Raw genomic sequence first — 13,984 nt, forward strand, 5'->3', positions numbered from 1 at the left:
TGTGGAAAAATTTAATATATTATAGGGATGCCACGAAAGCTGTACGAGTATATACTTGCCTCCGGTTTCTTTGTCCTCGACTAGTATGTCAATGTCCAAAAGACGCCATGGCACATTGTTGCCATCACCCATGACCGTCAACGACACATTGAACTCATGCTTAACTTCAAATGTTACGCGTCCATTTTTGATCTAATTCAGAAAAGTTTTTATTTTATATTTATTTATTTTATATATTCAATTTAAATCTACTTTGAATTCTCTCATTTGTGGCATTAACTTGCCGGTGACCAAACGATGTTGTATCACTTGGTTTAGCCTCAAAAGAGTCTGCTTCTTTTCTGCAGGTGTTATGGGATCCGGAGGCACAATGCGCTCGCGAATGCATGTGGGAAGACGATTGTATGTGCCAGTGGTGAGCACCTCCACAGCGGCAGGGATATGAAAATTTGGCAGACGTGCACGTATAAGCGTTTCCCGCGACATGCGCGCCAACATATCCGCAGTTTCTATAAACAGCATATTTTGCTTATCCAGGAAGCTCATGATATTCTGCAATCAGCAACAGAAATTTAAAAAGTTATTATATTTTATGCCATACGTATCAGTGGAGCTTTCTATGTAAAAAAATTCTAAAAATTGTGGTTAAAAAGTTGAAAGCTGTGATGAAATTTACATAGAAAAATTTTGTAGCATAGAATTTTTGAGCATCGGACGGCATATTGCAAGATATTATTGATAACTTAAGGGATTATTTACGGTTAGAATTTTCAAAAAATGTTTTTTTTTTATTTTTTTTTTTTTCTTAATGTACATATGTATATTTAGGAATAATTTAATATCGTTCCGGCGAATATTTTCGAAGTTATACGCAAATTTGAAAAGGCGTTTCAGAGTGCTTGAAAGTGCTTTTCAAACTTTAAACGCGTTTTTCTCAAAATGGTGTTTTCAAAGTCGGTGACCAACATTACTCGAAAACGGCTAAACCGATTAGTTGCAAGTTTTAACACGAGCTTCTTAAATATATTTTTAGTAATTAATCGAAGATTTTTTCTCACCGATAAAAATTTTTGTTTTTTATAAACCATTTAAGGTCGAATTTTGGTCAAAAATCGTTTTTTTTTTTGAGAAACCACCATTTTGTCAAAATAATTTGTTTTGCTTATTCCTTCGATTTATTATTAGATTTAACATTACTTTAACGAAATTTCAGAGGATCCAGTTCAGAGATATAGTGGTTACCGCAAAACGTCTTTTTTGAGAGGAGCTCCCGGAGATCAGCTGTAGCTACTTTCCTAATAAATATTTTTACTAATACTAAGTCTTAAAATACCGTTCAAAAATAACATAATATGTGTACAAATTTTTAGATCAATAAATCTAAAAGTTTTCTCAGAAAAAATTCTGGGAAACTCCCTTTTTTCGGCCTTCTAACTGTATATAAACCCTGAAAATCTTTAATGTCTAAAAGATTCGTTGCAGTCATCCAAAATAAGGGATTTTCTACAAAATATTAGCATATACACGTTTTTGTTTACACCAAAATAGGGGTGAAATAAATACATATTCAAAAACCTAGAGAGAGTACAGTTTGCACTTCATATTATTTACGATGTTAATAAGGAAAGCTCCTGCGTATTAGTTATCAGTCAACATAAAAAATAATTGTTGGGCAATAACTGTTTATTACATAAAAAAAATAAAAATTATTTCTCTTGCATAACAGTTATTAAGCAACAGTAAGTAGAAAAAGTAAACATTGAGATATAACTCTTATTGGCAAAATAAAAAAATATTTCTAATTTAATAACGTTATAACCTATAACTTATAACATTGATGTTCCCCCCTATTATTACTATTTTTTGTAGTTTTGATAGTCTTCCGGTAAGCAATCTTAGATTTATTTTTACTTACAGCTGATTTATCCACTTTCGAAACAGAATTGGCCCATTTTACCAAGGCAATAAGTCGTATAAATAGCTGCCTAGTTCGCGCCGAAAAATTGTAAATCTCGATCTTGCGTTCCATATCAGTTTTGCGTGGTAACCTGCAATCATGAAAATAGAAATGTATAAAAACATTTTGCTCCGAATTCAATAAATATAAAGGTTATTTCAAAAGAGGCGCGCAGATGTTTTAAAATTAAACATGTAAAAATTTAGGTGCTTTCAGGTTTTACCCTTTATATTGAAAATACTCCTCTTAAATATTTAACTATATTTGAAAAATTATATATATATATAATTGGTGCGTACACCCTTTTTGGGTGTGTAGCCGCGCTCCTCCTCCTATTTGTGGTGTGCGTCTTGATGTTGTTCCACACATGGAGGGACCTACAGTTTCAAACCGACTCCGAACGCAGATATTTTTTATTAGGAGCTTTTTCATGGCAGAAATACACTCGGAGGTTTGCTATTGCCTGCCGAGGGGCGACCGCTATTAGAAAAAACTTTTTCTTAATTTTTTGATCTTTCACCGAGATTCGAACCGACGTTTTCTCTCTGAATTCCGAATGGCAGTCACGCACCAACCCATTCGGCCACGGCGGGCGCCCAAATTGTAAATTACATCATTTAAATCTCCGCCAGCTCGTCTACTAAAATCCGCTAAACAGCCGATTCTTGAATGCATAATTGTTGAGAACGTCGAATTATCGATATTTCGAAGGTTGTTTAATGGATACAAACGCTCAGGATCTGAAAATATTCGATGCGGTACCAGCTGGTGGTAGCAGAGGAAGAGGAAGTCCTCCTGCGTTGGAAAGATCAGGTGGAGAAGAGCTTGGCTTCACTTGGTGAGTCCAACGCGCTCCTGTTAGCACGAGAAAGAAACGACTGGTGCGCTTTGTTACACTCGGCCCAAATCGCGGTAGCGGTTTCAAGCCAATTAAGAAGAAGAAGATAAGAAAACCATGGTGTTTTAAAATTGGAAATCTTTAAGTTTAACTTATCCACTTCTTATAATCCATTCTTTAGCTTTTACTTTACCTTTTATTTTATATAGTTAAAAGTAATATATTTTAATGAGAAATACAGTTCGTAGGTTGATTGTTAAACTAGAATATTAGAAAAAGAAGATATGCTACTGAAAGACCTACATAGTCTTACCATGTACGACATTTTATGTAAATGGATGGAATGGTAAATATGGCTTAGCGAGGATCTATCAGGTTTTACTTACAATTCTGCGAGCACAGTGAGATCATGATAAGTGCGTTGAATAATAAAATCAATGAGTACAGCAAGAGAAATTGTGTTCATGCGAGGTCCACCCTCCTGTCCTGAGGGTAGGTAGCCGGCCATTGGACCTTGAAATTTGCCCTCAAGGGGTTGGGGCGCCGGTGCCATATTGTTGCGCGTAGGTCGCACAATGTGTTATTTAGTTACACCTCTTCTTATTAACAGCGTTATTTTTAAGAATTTTGAAATTAAAGTCTAAAGTTATCAAAACTTTTCTGCATCATACGCCGCAGTATATGTATGTAAAAATTAGCGAAATATGTGAAAATTCGCAGTCATTTATTTCCAAGAAGAAAAATCACTTTTTTTTTCATTTATACAATCGATAACAATTCACATTAATAATTATCCACTTTTAAGGTAATAAATACACAGTTAAGCATTATTGTTTCGGAAATTTATTAGATGTTCAGTCGCCTCGATCAGAGAATGAAGTAAAGAAATAAAATTTTCATAAAGCGACCACGGCGAATATATCACTTTATTTTGCTGCCAATGCAAGGCAAATTGAATACTGAAGGTGGCGTATTGCCAAAACAGCTACTTTACTTTTCGCAATTTTCACAGGTCTGACGCCAAGCTCCTTTCTAATACAAAAAAAAGGAGAAGTAATTATATGCTTCGGAAAATACAAAAAAAAAGGCCAACTGTCTATTTTTTCCATACGGCAAGTGCGGCGAAAATGAAAACTGTTTAAAGAAAACAATTTTGTATCGCGCAAATTTGTATCGATGGTGTTTTTTATTATGTGAAATTAAATGCAGAAAATAAATGTTATTTAAATAAATTGCTTCAATTCAAATGCACCCACCGTTTACGACTACCATAAATTCTATTAAAACCCTCCTTCCCTTCAATACATTCATTGTATAATGTATTTTATAACAAAAACCTGTTTATACACATCGAAATAAAATATTTGCTTTCACGACAAGAACTACTGATTTTTTTTTGTTTATGTGCGGTAAACTTTCATTGGCCATCACTTTTATACGTCACGTTAGCCACTGTGACGGCCCTTATGAGCAAGGCTTATTCATTTAAGATGGTGGCAACAGACCAACAACAATGTTTTGTACGTTTAATTGTCACGGTAAAGTAGATGAATTGGCCTTGTTTCATTTTGACAGTCGCACGGAAACGGCGAAAGAAAAAATCAATCAGCTGATTTACTGATACCACCTTTAATAGATTCGCCTTGAGACCAGATGACAAGACAGAAGTGGGCAGAACATATAAAGTATATTACCATATCTAGAAATTACGATAGCTGTTAAGCACATGTTATATATACACAGGTGCATGGTTGAGACGTGCAAACGTAAAATAAAGTGAAATTAAAGCAAGCAACTATGTTGCCGTTAGTTTGTGACATTTATTTAGCAATCCAGTTGCAAGTTGAATTAAAAAAAAGCCGAAAAAAAGAAGCTGTGTGAAATTCTGAAAACAGTATTTTATTAAAACATTAATTTAATTTATTTTGTTTCAATTAGACTTATTTTAAAACAAATAATTATAAATATGAAAATCGGTACATTTTCCTTTTAACAAACGAACTGTAGTCGTCAGTTGTTTTTGCTGCCTTATTTCTGGTAGCCCGCCATTTCGTGTGCCAGCTGTTCATCAGAAAGTAACATAAGCAAAGAATGGTTGCCTTGATTTTTTCGGACTTGACCAAAAAAGGCGTAGATTTTTCCGACATCTGTTGTAAACAAACCACTCTCACATTGTTATGTTAGAAAGTCAGCTCATTCCTCGTGAATCGCTGAGAGCCGGTTATCGGTCTGATGTTGGCCACACCTTCTGTATTCTTTCCACTTTGATAAAAGTATAAGAAACACGCTTATTATTTTCTATACTGGGGATTGCTGGCAACACTTCTACTTATCAGCTGGATATTGTCAGTTTAATCCAAGGCGAATTTATTGCAGCCCTCTTCCTTGGTATTTGTCAGCCACCTCTGGCTTTCGCTTTCGACGCAACTAGAGCAATAAAACCAATACGAATTTGTTAATTTGTGTTCGCATAGTAATTTTTCTCTGCTGATTGCATAGTTACTATTGGCAAATAATATTTGACCTCGTATTATTACAACAATGGGTTTTTTAAGTTATGTGCTTGGACCGAAATTATATCAGGAATATGGTTTGGACAAGGTACATCTATGTATATATATAGTAGACATATTCTACAAATGGGAAACAATTTTTATGCATTTCGCTTTTTAGAGACTTTACGAACCGGGTGGCTTGGAGCGATTTGGGGATCAAATATTATCAACGGTAAGTTTGAGATCCTTCTTCAATACAGATACTTCATCAATACTTTACTCCTTATTGTTTTACAGCTTTCTTTGATGTGGAACATTAGTTATTATACATCTCCACTTATAGTAACTTTCTTGTATAGAAGAGGCTACTTAGTTGCAGATTCCATTTCCTCATTTGTCAAGTTTACCACGAGCATTGGGATTATTGTTGTAATATCACTATGTATTCGTGGTTTTGGTCGCTCTCAGTCAAGGTCATATGTAAAAATGATCAAGGCAATTGAATTATCTAAATTAGCAAACTCTGATGCAGAAGCACAACGCGCCATTCGAAAGTTCGATTTTGATTTCCGCTCATGGCAGGTAGACTTTGATGCAAATAGTGTGCAAGGGTGAGAAACAAAGAAACTTCTTAAACGAGCATGTAAAAGAAATGTGTTTATCTTTCCTTTTTAGTGATGGTAAGAAAAAACCATTGGTATCTGTCAGCAGCCGCGACACCCGCCAATTTAGGTTTGCTACATTACCATGCAAGCTCGCTGCTTACGTAGCCATACACACTTTTGGCATACGCATGATTTATCCCGGATACGTAAAGATTTTGCAATATTATATGCGTAAGTAAAATCTCAACTTTTTATAACGGTAAACAATTAGAGGGGATAATTTTCAACTTCAGATGCGTTCTTGGTGGAAGGTCGCTCTAAATTAGTTGAAGAGCACAATGCAGTGCGGTACAAAGTAAAAACTTCAGATTGTAATGAAATCGATAGCATCTTTGTAGACAACCGTCAAAATGGAAATGCAAACGGTGATATCCTAGTCGTTTGCTCTGAAGGTGCATTCATATTGTTGATATGTTTATGTAAATAATTAATGTAATTTAATTTAAAAGGCAACGCCGCCTACTATGAAGTCGGTATAATGGGCACACCATTGGCGCTTAAATATTCTGTGTTAGGATGGAACCATCCAGGTTTTGCAGGCAGCTCTGGGGCTCCATATCCAGATCAAGATAGAAACGCCATTGATGCCATTTTACAACTCGCAATTCATCGTCTTGGCTTCGGTGTCGAAAATATTATTTTATATGGTTGGAGTATTGGTGGGGTAAGCGCCTTGTGGGCATCAAATCTCTATCCTGATGTAAAAGGAGTGGTAAGAAAATTTGTTTAATCGTACCGATTTATGTACATATAGGTATAAAGGCTCATCCATTTAGATTTTAGATGCAACGTTTGACGATGTGTTATATCTCGCACAGTCACGTATGCCTGAGAGTCTGGCTGGTATAGTTAAGCTTGGCATACGCGAATACTGTAATTTAAATAATGTGGAATCTATACAAAATTACAACGGCCCAATATTGCTCATACGTCGCACCGAGGACGAAATAATTTCCGAGTAATTTTCATAGCTGTTTTACATTTTTTCATATTTCAAAGCCTTTGTTTAATTTTAGGGATAATCGCATCGAAACAAATCGAGGAAACTACTTGGCTCTGACTCTACTCAAGTATCGTTATCCATTAATATTTAAGACGTCACAATTGGCACGAATTAAGAAAATTTTGTCACGACCACTAGAAACAAAAAATGCTCCATGTAACTATTAAACTTGTTTTATTGTTCATATAATTTATATTAACTCCTTTCACACATTTGCTACGTCTCAAAATTATTGATACATTTAATTTATATTTACGGATAAGTCTTACCGATTTGGAACTAACAGTTTTAATTTTGGAACCAAACATTTTAGACTTTTGTAGTAGGATAGTGTGGAGTATCCAACCAATTTTCACGCTCCTTGTTGATTACGATAAATTTCATATTGGCAATTTTAAATATCAATTATTTTAACACTATCAATTATAAAATAATGCATTTCAGTAACCAACGACGACCTATGCATGTCTCGCCTCATAACGTACGCTTCTGATCAGGGTAAATCATTTCCAATGTTGATTGGCGAGGATTATACAGAGGAAACTCGTGATCAAATGGCCGAATTTTTAGTAAGCACTAAAAATATAATAATAATAATAATAATATGATAAATTACTGTTTATTTTCAGCTGCGAAAACATTTTCGTGACTACAAATCTACGCATTGCACTCCGTTGCCTAGAGATTACTTTGACATTCCTTGGGACATCCCCATTGAAAGCGGCTTTGTATTTACATAATTAATTCTAAGCAAGCATGGTAGCTGTGACTATCTTCTAACAACATCATTCATTTTGATGAAGTGATTGTATGCAAATAGTTAATGATGATTGATAGTTCTAGTTTCGTTTATGATATGTGAAAATGCATTTAGTTTTAATTTGATTATTATTTACATACAAATTTTAACATTTGTTTGGGACGCTCTATTGGAAAATAAACAATAAAATGACATTGAATAACATCACAAATAACTGAAAAGGAATGAAATTGCAAAAACAAAGAAAATTAAACAAAAATAACTGAAAATTATAAAAGTCAGTTTATAGCAGATTAACACAATATTTTATTTGCTGCGTATTGTTTTTGTACTCATTTTAAATTTTGCATGCCAATTAGTATGCACACCAGGAGTATGTGCTCGTGGATAGTTCTTTTTTCGCTAGTTTCGTTTGCAGATTGCTTTTGGGGTGATAGTGTTATAAGAGACATGATAAATAGTTTATCCAGTATTACAGAGGTATTAATACAACTTTCTTCCATTGATCGTATTTTTATTTTTGCGTATACGTCAAGGACGATGAATGTAATCAACAGGACTTGTGTGATGAAATGCAAATTATGTTGCATTTGGCTTGTATACGAGTGACAAGTCCCGAACGCATATTGCTTTTATTAACATGGGACTCTAAAAATAGTACATGTAACAGTGTACACCGTGTTTTGCAGCACATAAACGACACTCTCACAGATTGCGTACCGCTGCCCTCAAATAATCTCTACATGCGGCTCTATCGTGCATTGCAATTCTTTAACGGACAAATTTGCGGCAAAGCAGAAACCAAGTCGAAACGTTGGTAAACCGGCATGGTCTCCATCTATGAAATTACTCTGTTTAAAAACGCTACAAAAATTCTTTATTTGACATGCAGATCTGGAAAATTATCGCAGCTGTATAGCAGAGCTTCGTGAGGATTTGATTGATTGCGAAGGCCCGGCTGATTGGTTCGAGAAACGGAGTAAAGCATATGTTTGCAGGTGGGTCCAAAATAGGATATATGTACATATATAATTGGCGCTTGCACCCTTTTTTGGTGTTTGGCCTAGCTCCTCCTCCTATTTGGCATGTGCGTCTTGATATTTTCCACATATGGAGGTACCTCCGAACAGCAGGTGGTTCTTTATGATTTTGATTTCATGCCAGAAACCACGAAGAAAAAACTTCTTGTATTATTTGTTGTTTCGTGCCCGGTTCCATTGAAGTCTTTATTTAATGACATTAGTTAAGCATTTGGTGGTGGCTAGGAAATATGCAAACTTGCAAAAATATTTTTTTTTTTCTAGAGCTCTTAAGGAGTTTGAAACTTTCCAAATAAAAACGAGATTTTAAAAATACCGCAATTTATGGCAAATTTCATCCCTATAACAATAAAATTGCAATTCTTAAAGTAAGTTTCCAGTTGAACTCTCTAAATACATTATATTATATGTTTAAAAATTCATCCATATCACGCAGCATGTGGAATTAACAATTAATTTCAAAAACTAAAAGGCCGATACAAATTTTTATTGAAAACTAGCTTATATTTAAAAACCAACACTTTGGCCAGCTATTTATATATGTATGTATGTATATGTACAAGAAAGTGTATAAAGAAAAAATCATAAAATTATTACCTCCTAAGAATCAGTAAAGTCCTTCTTTCATATAATCTAGACAATTCACCGAAATAATTAATTGCGACTACTTAAGAGCGGCTCTACTCTGTGGGCTTAAACCAGCACGTATGTTGCGAAGTTTTGCGGCTGAAGTTTTAAACAAAGCGCTAGTGGTAAGCTTTTTTGGACTTTATAGATATTTTTATTCGTAAGTATATATATTTTTGCAAATTATCATTAATTTTTTCTGAAAAATCTTCATACAATGTTTGTAGTCCAAGTGCCCGATTACGTCCACACTACCGCATGTAAATAATCCAATGTCAGATGCTTGCAGTCGAATGCTTCCACATGTATCTCCCGTTCAAATTTATATATTTTTACTAGCTTTTATGTTACAATGTTTGATGCAATAACAACTTTATTACATATATAAAAAAATACCGCCGCTGTGCTTTTCCTAAGAGTTCTTTTTTGATCCACCGAAGCCGGAGAACCCCATTATAGCAGCCATATCGTCAGACAATCCGCTACTGATAACGTCTTCATCATTTGCTTTTCTTTTACGCTCTTTTCTTTTTTCTTTTCGATGTTCTTTGTAACGCTCTTCTTCCTCTTTAGCTTCACGTAGTCGCCGCTCTAGCTCGTAATCCTTTTGCTTTTCTTCCATCTTTTTTTTATTTGCCTGAAAGCGTTCTTTCACCTGATCCACCGTACTACGTTCAACTTTCATGGACATGCCCAAATTTCGTTGATGTTTTTTCCCATTAATATGGTCCAGAAAATTAATAGAGTCTTTGACAACACAATCGCATACATTACAATAGTATCCGCCTGATTGTGAGGTAGGTGTGTTCTTATTAATAACGACACTTTTTCCCAGTTTGCTATCGAGATCGACTTTGTAGTCACGACGCTTCAGATTCTCCCGTTGCACAGGTTCTAAAAATTGGAAATATAAGTTTGTACATTGTTGAGAACTATTCAAGCTTGATGCTATGTAAACTAATGGAATTTTTGCAATTTGTATGTATGAAATATAACCTTCATCCTTTTGATTCGCCTTGGTTGCTTGCGTCTGTAGCCTTTCCTGTGCCAACCGCTGGTATTCGGTCTTGTCCCATTTCCGGCGGTGGTCATCTGGTCGCATTGACATTGTCAGCAACTTTCCAAATTATCCGCTTTTCTTCACAAATTTGTCCACGAAATTTATCACAAATCTAGAGTTGTAAACAAGACTCAACAATTTCGCTAACATTCCACTTTTCGTTCCATAAAACAGGGATTCTGTTGAACATGTTGGCTACCAATGCTATAATGCTACGTTTACAATGTCTCGTTTATGACCGAAATATTTTTATTTTATTTTTTTGATTCGGTTTGCCAATTATGTATTTCTGGCAGGTTTTCTTTAGCACTTGAAGTTTTGTTGTCCATTTAAAAAAAAATATTGTATTTACTATTAAAAATTGAGAATTATTATTATTTATAATTAAAAATCGAGAATTAAATGAATTTTTTCCATTTTTCTTGTCTAAAGATGAAACCCTCAAAGGTACGCGATTAAATACGACTCTGTTGTACTTAATGGTACGTTAGTAGTGTGTTAGAGTCACTCGCTCTAGAGAAATGGAAAATATTTAATAAAAAGTTTAAATAGATTTTAACCAAGAATGATAGCAAGGCGTATCTATAAGGTGATAGCAGATGTACGAAAACAAAAGTTACATGTAATTTGTTCTTGCTTTTTTGGCAAGGCGAATTGCATTGTGAATAGTAAATAAATGCAAACAAAGTTTTTCGAGTGTCGCGTTAAAGTGTTCGAAGTACATTTGTGTTATTAATAGCAAAAATAATTATATATATATATATATATATATATATACTATATATATATATTTATGGGGAGCTTTTTCATGGCAGAAATACACTCGGAGGTTTGCCATTGCCTGCCGAGGGGCGACCGCTATTAGAAAAATGTTTTTCTTAATTTGGCGTTTCACCGAGATTCGAACCTACGTTCTCTCTGTGAATTCCGAATGATAGTCACGCACCAACTTATTCGGCTACGGCAGCCCCCGTAATTAACAACTAGGATTATTATTTACTCCTGAGCAAGAAGTTACAGCATTCACAATAACAAAGTGTTAAATTTTGTTATTAAATGGAAATGGAGAGCAGGTAAAACGAAATTTGCGGAGACATAGGTATAAAAATACATTTTGAATTTTATTAATATCTTGCAGACCGAATTATGCCTGCGGATCATCATCATCAACATTTGTGGGTCTGCGTTATGGTGATGTGTATGTAAATGCAAGCAAGGGAATACTTATCTCTGCTGCACCTGCTATGAGGATCAATCAATCTCGTTCCCACGTCAGTCGGTTCTACGTAACCGGAACGACCCAGATTTATATCCGGCCAAGGACTGTCACTTTAGCAGCATTCCTTGCATATGCATAAAGTGACTATGTAAACACAAAATAAAATGGTAATCTTAAAATGCAAAAGAAGCAAATAATTTTTTTCTGAACAGAATGACTATGAAGTTTTCGGATAACTGTATAAATTACATTTATTCTTTACTACATAAAGCTAGCGTTATAACGAAATAACTACATATATATACATCTATATATATATAATTTACAAATTAAGAGTGGATATGTTCCGAAATACGTACATTATTTTTGTTTATTTCAACCTTATAACTATTTGGATTTTGGATGTTGTTGTTGTTGTTGTTGCAGCATAAACATTCGCCATACTTACATAACGAATTTTGGTTGTAACGATTTGCGCTTCATGGTATCCTTACCATCGGGCGCTGAATGGGGTTGTCTTTTACGGAAAATGTATCCTAGTGCCATAACATTGCCAGATACAAAAGGATATTTCAATCTTTTTACCACCCCAGATATCCATTCCGTCATCGTAAGCAATAATCTATTTGGAACACTGTCGATGTACTGCAAATAAAAACCAGCCATTGTTGGTGTTTTAATTTGGAATTTAAAATATTCATCTTCTTTCAAACTGCCTCTTGGCAAAGTGATTAATTTGTAATGTAACCCCCAATTGAAGTCACCACACACCAGGGGACTTGCGTTCTATTCAAACGTATCGGGACTAATGAAATCCATAATCGGTACTGGTATAGTGGAATTCTCTTGCTTCGCAGCATGGACAAGAGGTTCAGCCCACTGCTGGTTGACTTTAATAGTTTAGCATAGGAAAACAAGCACATCGCCTTCCGCAGTATATGCATCTACCATACCAAGATCTGAAACATAAATTGAAACACATAAGACAAAAAGAAAGGAAAGGAAATTTGCTTACCATCGCACCAGCGCATAATACACATTTCACCATATTTACATTCAAAATAACAATACAATAATATGATATTATATACGGATAATCTTTATTTTTTGCGTTTCAATATAACTGTTACAAATATATTGAATAACATTGTAGAAACAAAGAAATACGTAAACAAACTTGCCACTAACTTTTGACAGAAGTGCCAATTCGCCCTAGGCAAATTAATCAGTTCTTCTAATGATACCACCTTCTATAGATACGCCTTGAATGATAGAGAAACAGATTACGCCTTCCGAATTCGCCGTGCCGGATGAATATAAAAGCAAAAGGAAGGGGAAGTGGAATTATTTGTTTGTAAATTAGACGAGTAGTCAAGTAACTGTTTTTTAATGGCGCAACCATAGTACTCAATTCGCCTTGCTTTATATTTGTATGTTTATTTGTGTATTGAGTGTAGAAAGGCCGTCCAGCTGTCAGCCTATCAGTGTGGGAAAAAGTTATATCGAAACGGATAAGCTTGTTAAAAGATTCATATTTTGCCATTAACTTTTTTGCTCTCATCAAATATCAATATGTCGCAGGAAGAACCCAATCTAGTCAATGCCAATGATTTAAAAGATCTTAAGGATCGTATGAAACTTATTGTTGAAGCGGATCCCAAACAATACCACAACGATTTTTCTTTAAAGCGTTATCTTCGAGCATTCAAAACCGTAGATGCTGCATTCCAAGTAAGTACTTGTTATAAATCAATAAATTACTGTTTACTGATAACGCGCCTTAATCACCTGATAGGCCCTTCTTAAAACAAATAAGTGGCGAGAACAATATGGAGTGAGCACACTGGGAGATTTAGACGCTATAAAATTATATGCAAACAAAGCGCGCGTCTTACGGCATCGTGATTGCATTGGTCGTCCTGTAATTTATATTCCTGCAAAAAACCACAATTCCAATGAGCGTGACATAGACGAGCTGACAAAATTCATAGTTCATTGCTTGGAAGAGGCATGTAAGAAATGCTTTGAGGAAGTGGTAGATAGTGTGTGTATCGTTTTCGATTTAGCCGAGTTTAGTACGGCTTGTATGGACTACCAGTTGGTGAAAAATCTTATATGGCTGCTAAGCAAACACTATCCGGAACGGTTGGGTGTGTGTTTGATCATAAACGCTCCGGGTATATTTTCTACCATATGGCCGGCCATTAGGCAATGGCTAGATGAAAATACAGCAAAAAAAGTAATTTTTGTGGATAACGAAATTGATTTGTGTAAATATTTAATACCCGATATCCTGCCAACTGATATGTAAATATATTTA

At 34.9% G+C, this 13,984-nt stretch overlaps 5 protein-coding genes across 7 annotated transcripts; 3 read left to right on the top strand and 2 right to left on the bottom strand.

Annotated features, from left to right (window-relative positions):
- Positions 1-237: 237 nt before the first annotated feature.
- On the bottom strand, positions 238-3,648 carry LOC129240760 (mediator of RNA polymerase II transcription subunit 14-like). Its single transcript, XM_054876740.1, has 3 exons — positions 3,182-3,648; positions 1,916-2,048; positions 238-552 (listed from the first exon to the last, which is right to left on the bottom strand). The coding sequence occupies exons 1-3, from the start codon at positions 3,346-3,348 to the stop codon at positions 238-240; spliced, it is 615 nt and encodes a 204-aa protein (XP_054732715.1). The 5' UTR covers positions 3,349-3,648.
- Positions 3,649-5,178: 1,530 nt separating this feature from the next.
- On the top strand, positions 5,179-7,932 carry LOC129241025 (phosphatidylserine lipase ABHD16A). The gene is made up of 10 exons (XM_054877149.1): positions 5,179-5,396; positions 5,469-5,522; positions 5,588-5,901; positions 5,966-6,126; positions 6,189-6,347; positions 6,405-6,667; positions 6,732-6,913; positions 6,972-7,114; positions 7,403-7,527; positions 7,588-7,932. Exons 1-10 carry the CDS (start codon positions 5,337-5,339, stop codon positions 7,696-7,698), a joined length of 1,572 nt encoding a protein of 523 aa, XP_054733124.1. The 5' UTR covers positions 5,179-5,336; the 3' UTR covers positions 7,699-7,932.
- A 44-nt stretch (positions 7,933-7,976) lies between these two features.
- LOC129241026 (uncharacterized) lies at positions 7,977-9,758 on the top strand. Of its 3 annotated transcripts, none has more exons than XM_054877150.1 (5): positions 7,977-8,198; positions 8,255-8,531; positions 8,611-8,716; positions 9,396-9,510; positions 9,613-9,758. In XM_054877150.1, the coding sequence occupies exons 1-5, from the start codon at positions 8,067-8,069 to the stop codon at positions 9,751-9,753; spliced, it is 771 nt and encodes a 256-aa protein (XP_054733125.1). In that variant the 5' UTR covers positions 7,977-8,066; the 3' UTR covers positions 9,754-9,758. The 3 variants fall into 3 exon arrangements, with proteins under 3 accessions (XP_054733125.1, XP_054733127.1, XP_054733126.1); XM_054877152.1 differs by having other exon boundaries at positions 8,408-8,531; XM_054877151.1 differs by having other exon boundaries at positions 9,396-9,545; positions 9,613-9,699.
- On the bottom strand, positions 9,063-10,644 carry LOC129241028 (zinc finger matrin-type protein 2). The gene is made up of 2 exons (XM_054877153.1): positions 10,382-10,644; positions 9,063-10,279 (listed from the first exon to the last, which is right to left on the bottom strand). The coding sequence occupies exons 1-2, from the start codon at positions 10,491-10,493 to the stop codon at positions 9,798-9,800; spliced, it is 594 nt and encodes a 197-aa protein (XP_054733128.1). The 5' UTR covers positions 10,494-10,644; the 3' UTR covers positions 9,063-9,797.
- A 2,323-nt stretch (positions 10,645-12,967) lies between these two features.
- LOC129242760 (uncharacterized) lies at positions 12,968-13,977 on the top strand. The gene is made up of 2 exons (XM_054879582.1): positions 12,968-13,395; positions 13,460-13,977. Exons 1-2 carry the CDS (start codon positions 13,237-13,239, stop codon positions 13,973-13,975), a joined length of 675 nt encoding a protein of 224 aa, XP_054735557.1. The 5' UTR covers positions 12,968-13,236; the 3' UTR covers positions 13,976-13,977.
- Positions 13,978-13,984: the final 7 nt, after the last annotated feature.

The sequence above is a fragment of the Anastrepha obliqua genome, chromosome 3, assembly GCF_027943255.1.
Source record: "Anastrepha obliqua isolate idAnaObli1 chromosome 3, idAnaObli1_1.0, whole genome shotgun sequence".
NCBI lineage: Eukaryota > Metazoa > Arthropoda > Insecta > Diptera > Tephritidae > Anastrepha > Anastrepha obliqua.

What these genes read in the sequence shown, in the direction of transcription:
- LOC129241026 (XM_054877150.1), top strand. Translation starts at nt 8,067, where the DNA reads ATGCCAATTAGTATGCACACCAGGAGTATGTGCTCGTGGATAGTTCTT. An exon ending in AGCAGAAACCAAGTCGAAAC is followed by an intron (nt 8,532 to 8,610) that starts GTTGGTAAACCG and finishes TTTGACATGCAG; the next exon opens with ATCTGGAAAATTATCGCAGC. An exon ending in AGTAAAGCATATGTTTGCAG is followed by an intron (nt 8,717 to 9,395) that starts GTGGGTCCAAAA and finishes CATATAATCTAG; the next exon opens with ACAATTCACCGAAATAATTA.
- LOC129240760 (XM_054876740.1), bottom strand. Translation starts at nt 3,348, where the DNA reads ATGGCACCGGCGCCCCAACCCCTTGAGGGCAAATTTCAAGGTCCAATG. An exon ending in CTCACTGTGCTCGCAGAATT is followed by an intron (nt 2,049 to 3,181) that starts GTAAGTAAAACC and finishes TCATGATTGCAG; the next exon opens with GTTACCACGCAAAACTGATA. An exon ending in CGAAAGTGGATAAATCAGCT is followed by an intron (nt 553 to 1,915) that starts GTAAGTAAAAAT and finishes TGCTGATTGCAG; the next exon opens with AATATCATGAGCTTCCTGGA.
- LOC129241028 (XM_054877153.1), bottom strand. Translation starts at nt 10,493, where the DNA reads ATGTCAATGCGACCAGATGACCACCGCCGGAAATGGGACAAGACCGAA. An exon ending in GGCGAATCAAAAGGATGAAG is followed by an intron (nt 10,280 to 10,381) that starts GTTATATTTCAT and finishes TCCAATTTTTAG; the next exon opens with AACCTGTGCAACGGGAGAAT.
- LOC129242760 (XM_054879582.1), top strand. Translation starts at nt 13,237, where the DNA reads ATGTCGCAGGAAGAACCCAATCTAGTCAATGCCAATGATTTAAAAGAT. An exon ending in CCGTAGATGCTGCATTCCAA is followed by an intron (nt 13,396 to 13,459) that starts GTAAGTACTTGT and finishes ATCACCTGATAG; the next exon opens with GCCCTTCTTAAAACAAATAA.
- LOC129241025 (XM_054877149.1), top strand. Translation starts at nt 5,337, where the DNA reads ATGGGTTTTTTAAGTTATGTGCTTGGACCGAAATTATATCAGGAATAT. An exon ending in ATCCTGATGTAAAAGGAGTG is followed by an intron (nt 6,668 to 6,731) that starts GTAAGAAAATTT and finishes TCATCCATTTAG; the next exon opens with ATTTTAGATGCAACGTTTGA. An exon ending in AGAAACAAAAAATGCTCCAT is followed by an intron (nt 7,115 to 7,402) that starts GTAACTATTAAA and finishes AATGCATTTCAG; the next exon opens with TAACCAACGACGACCTATGC.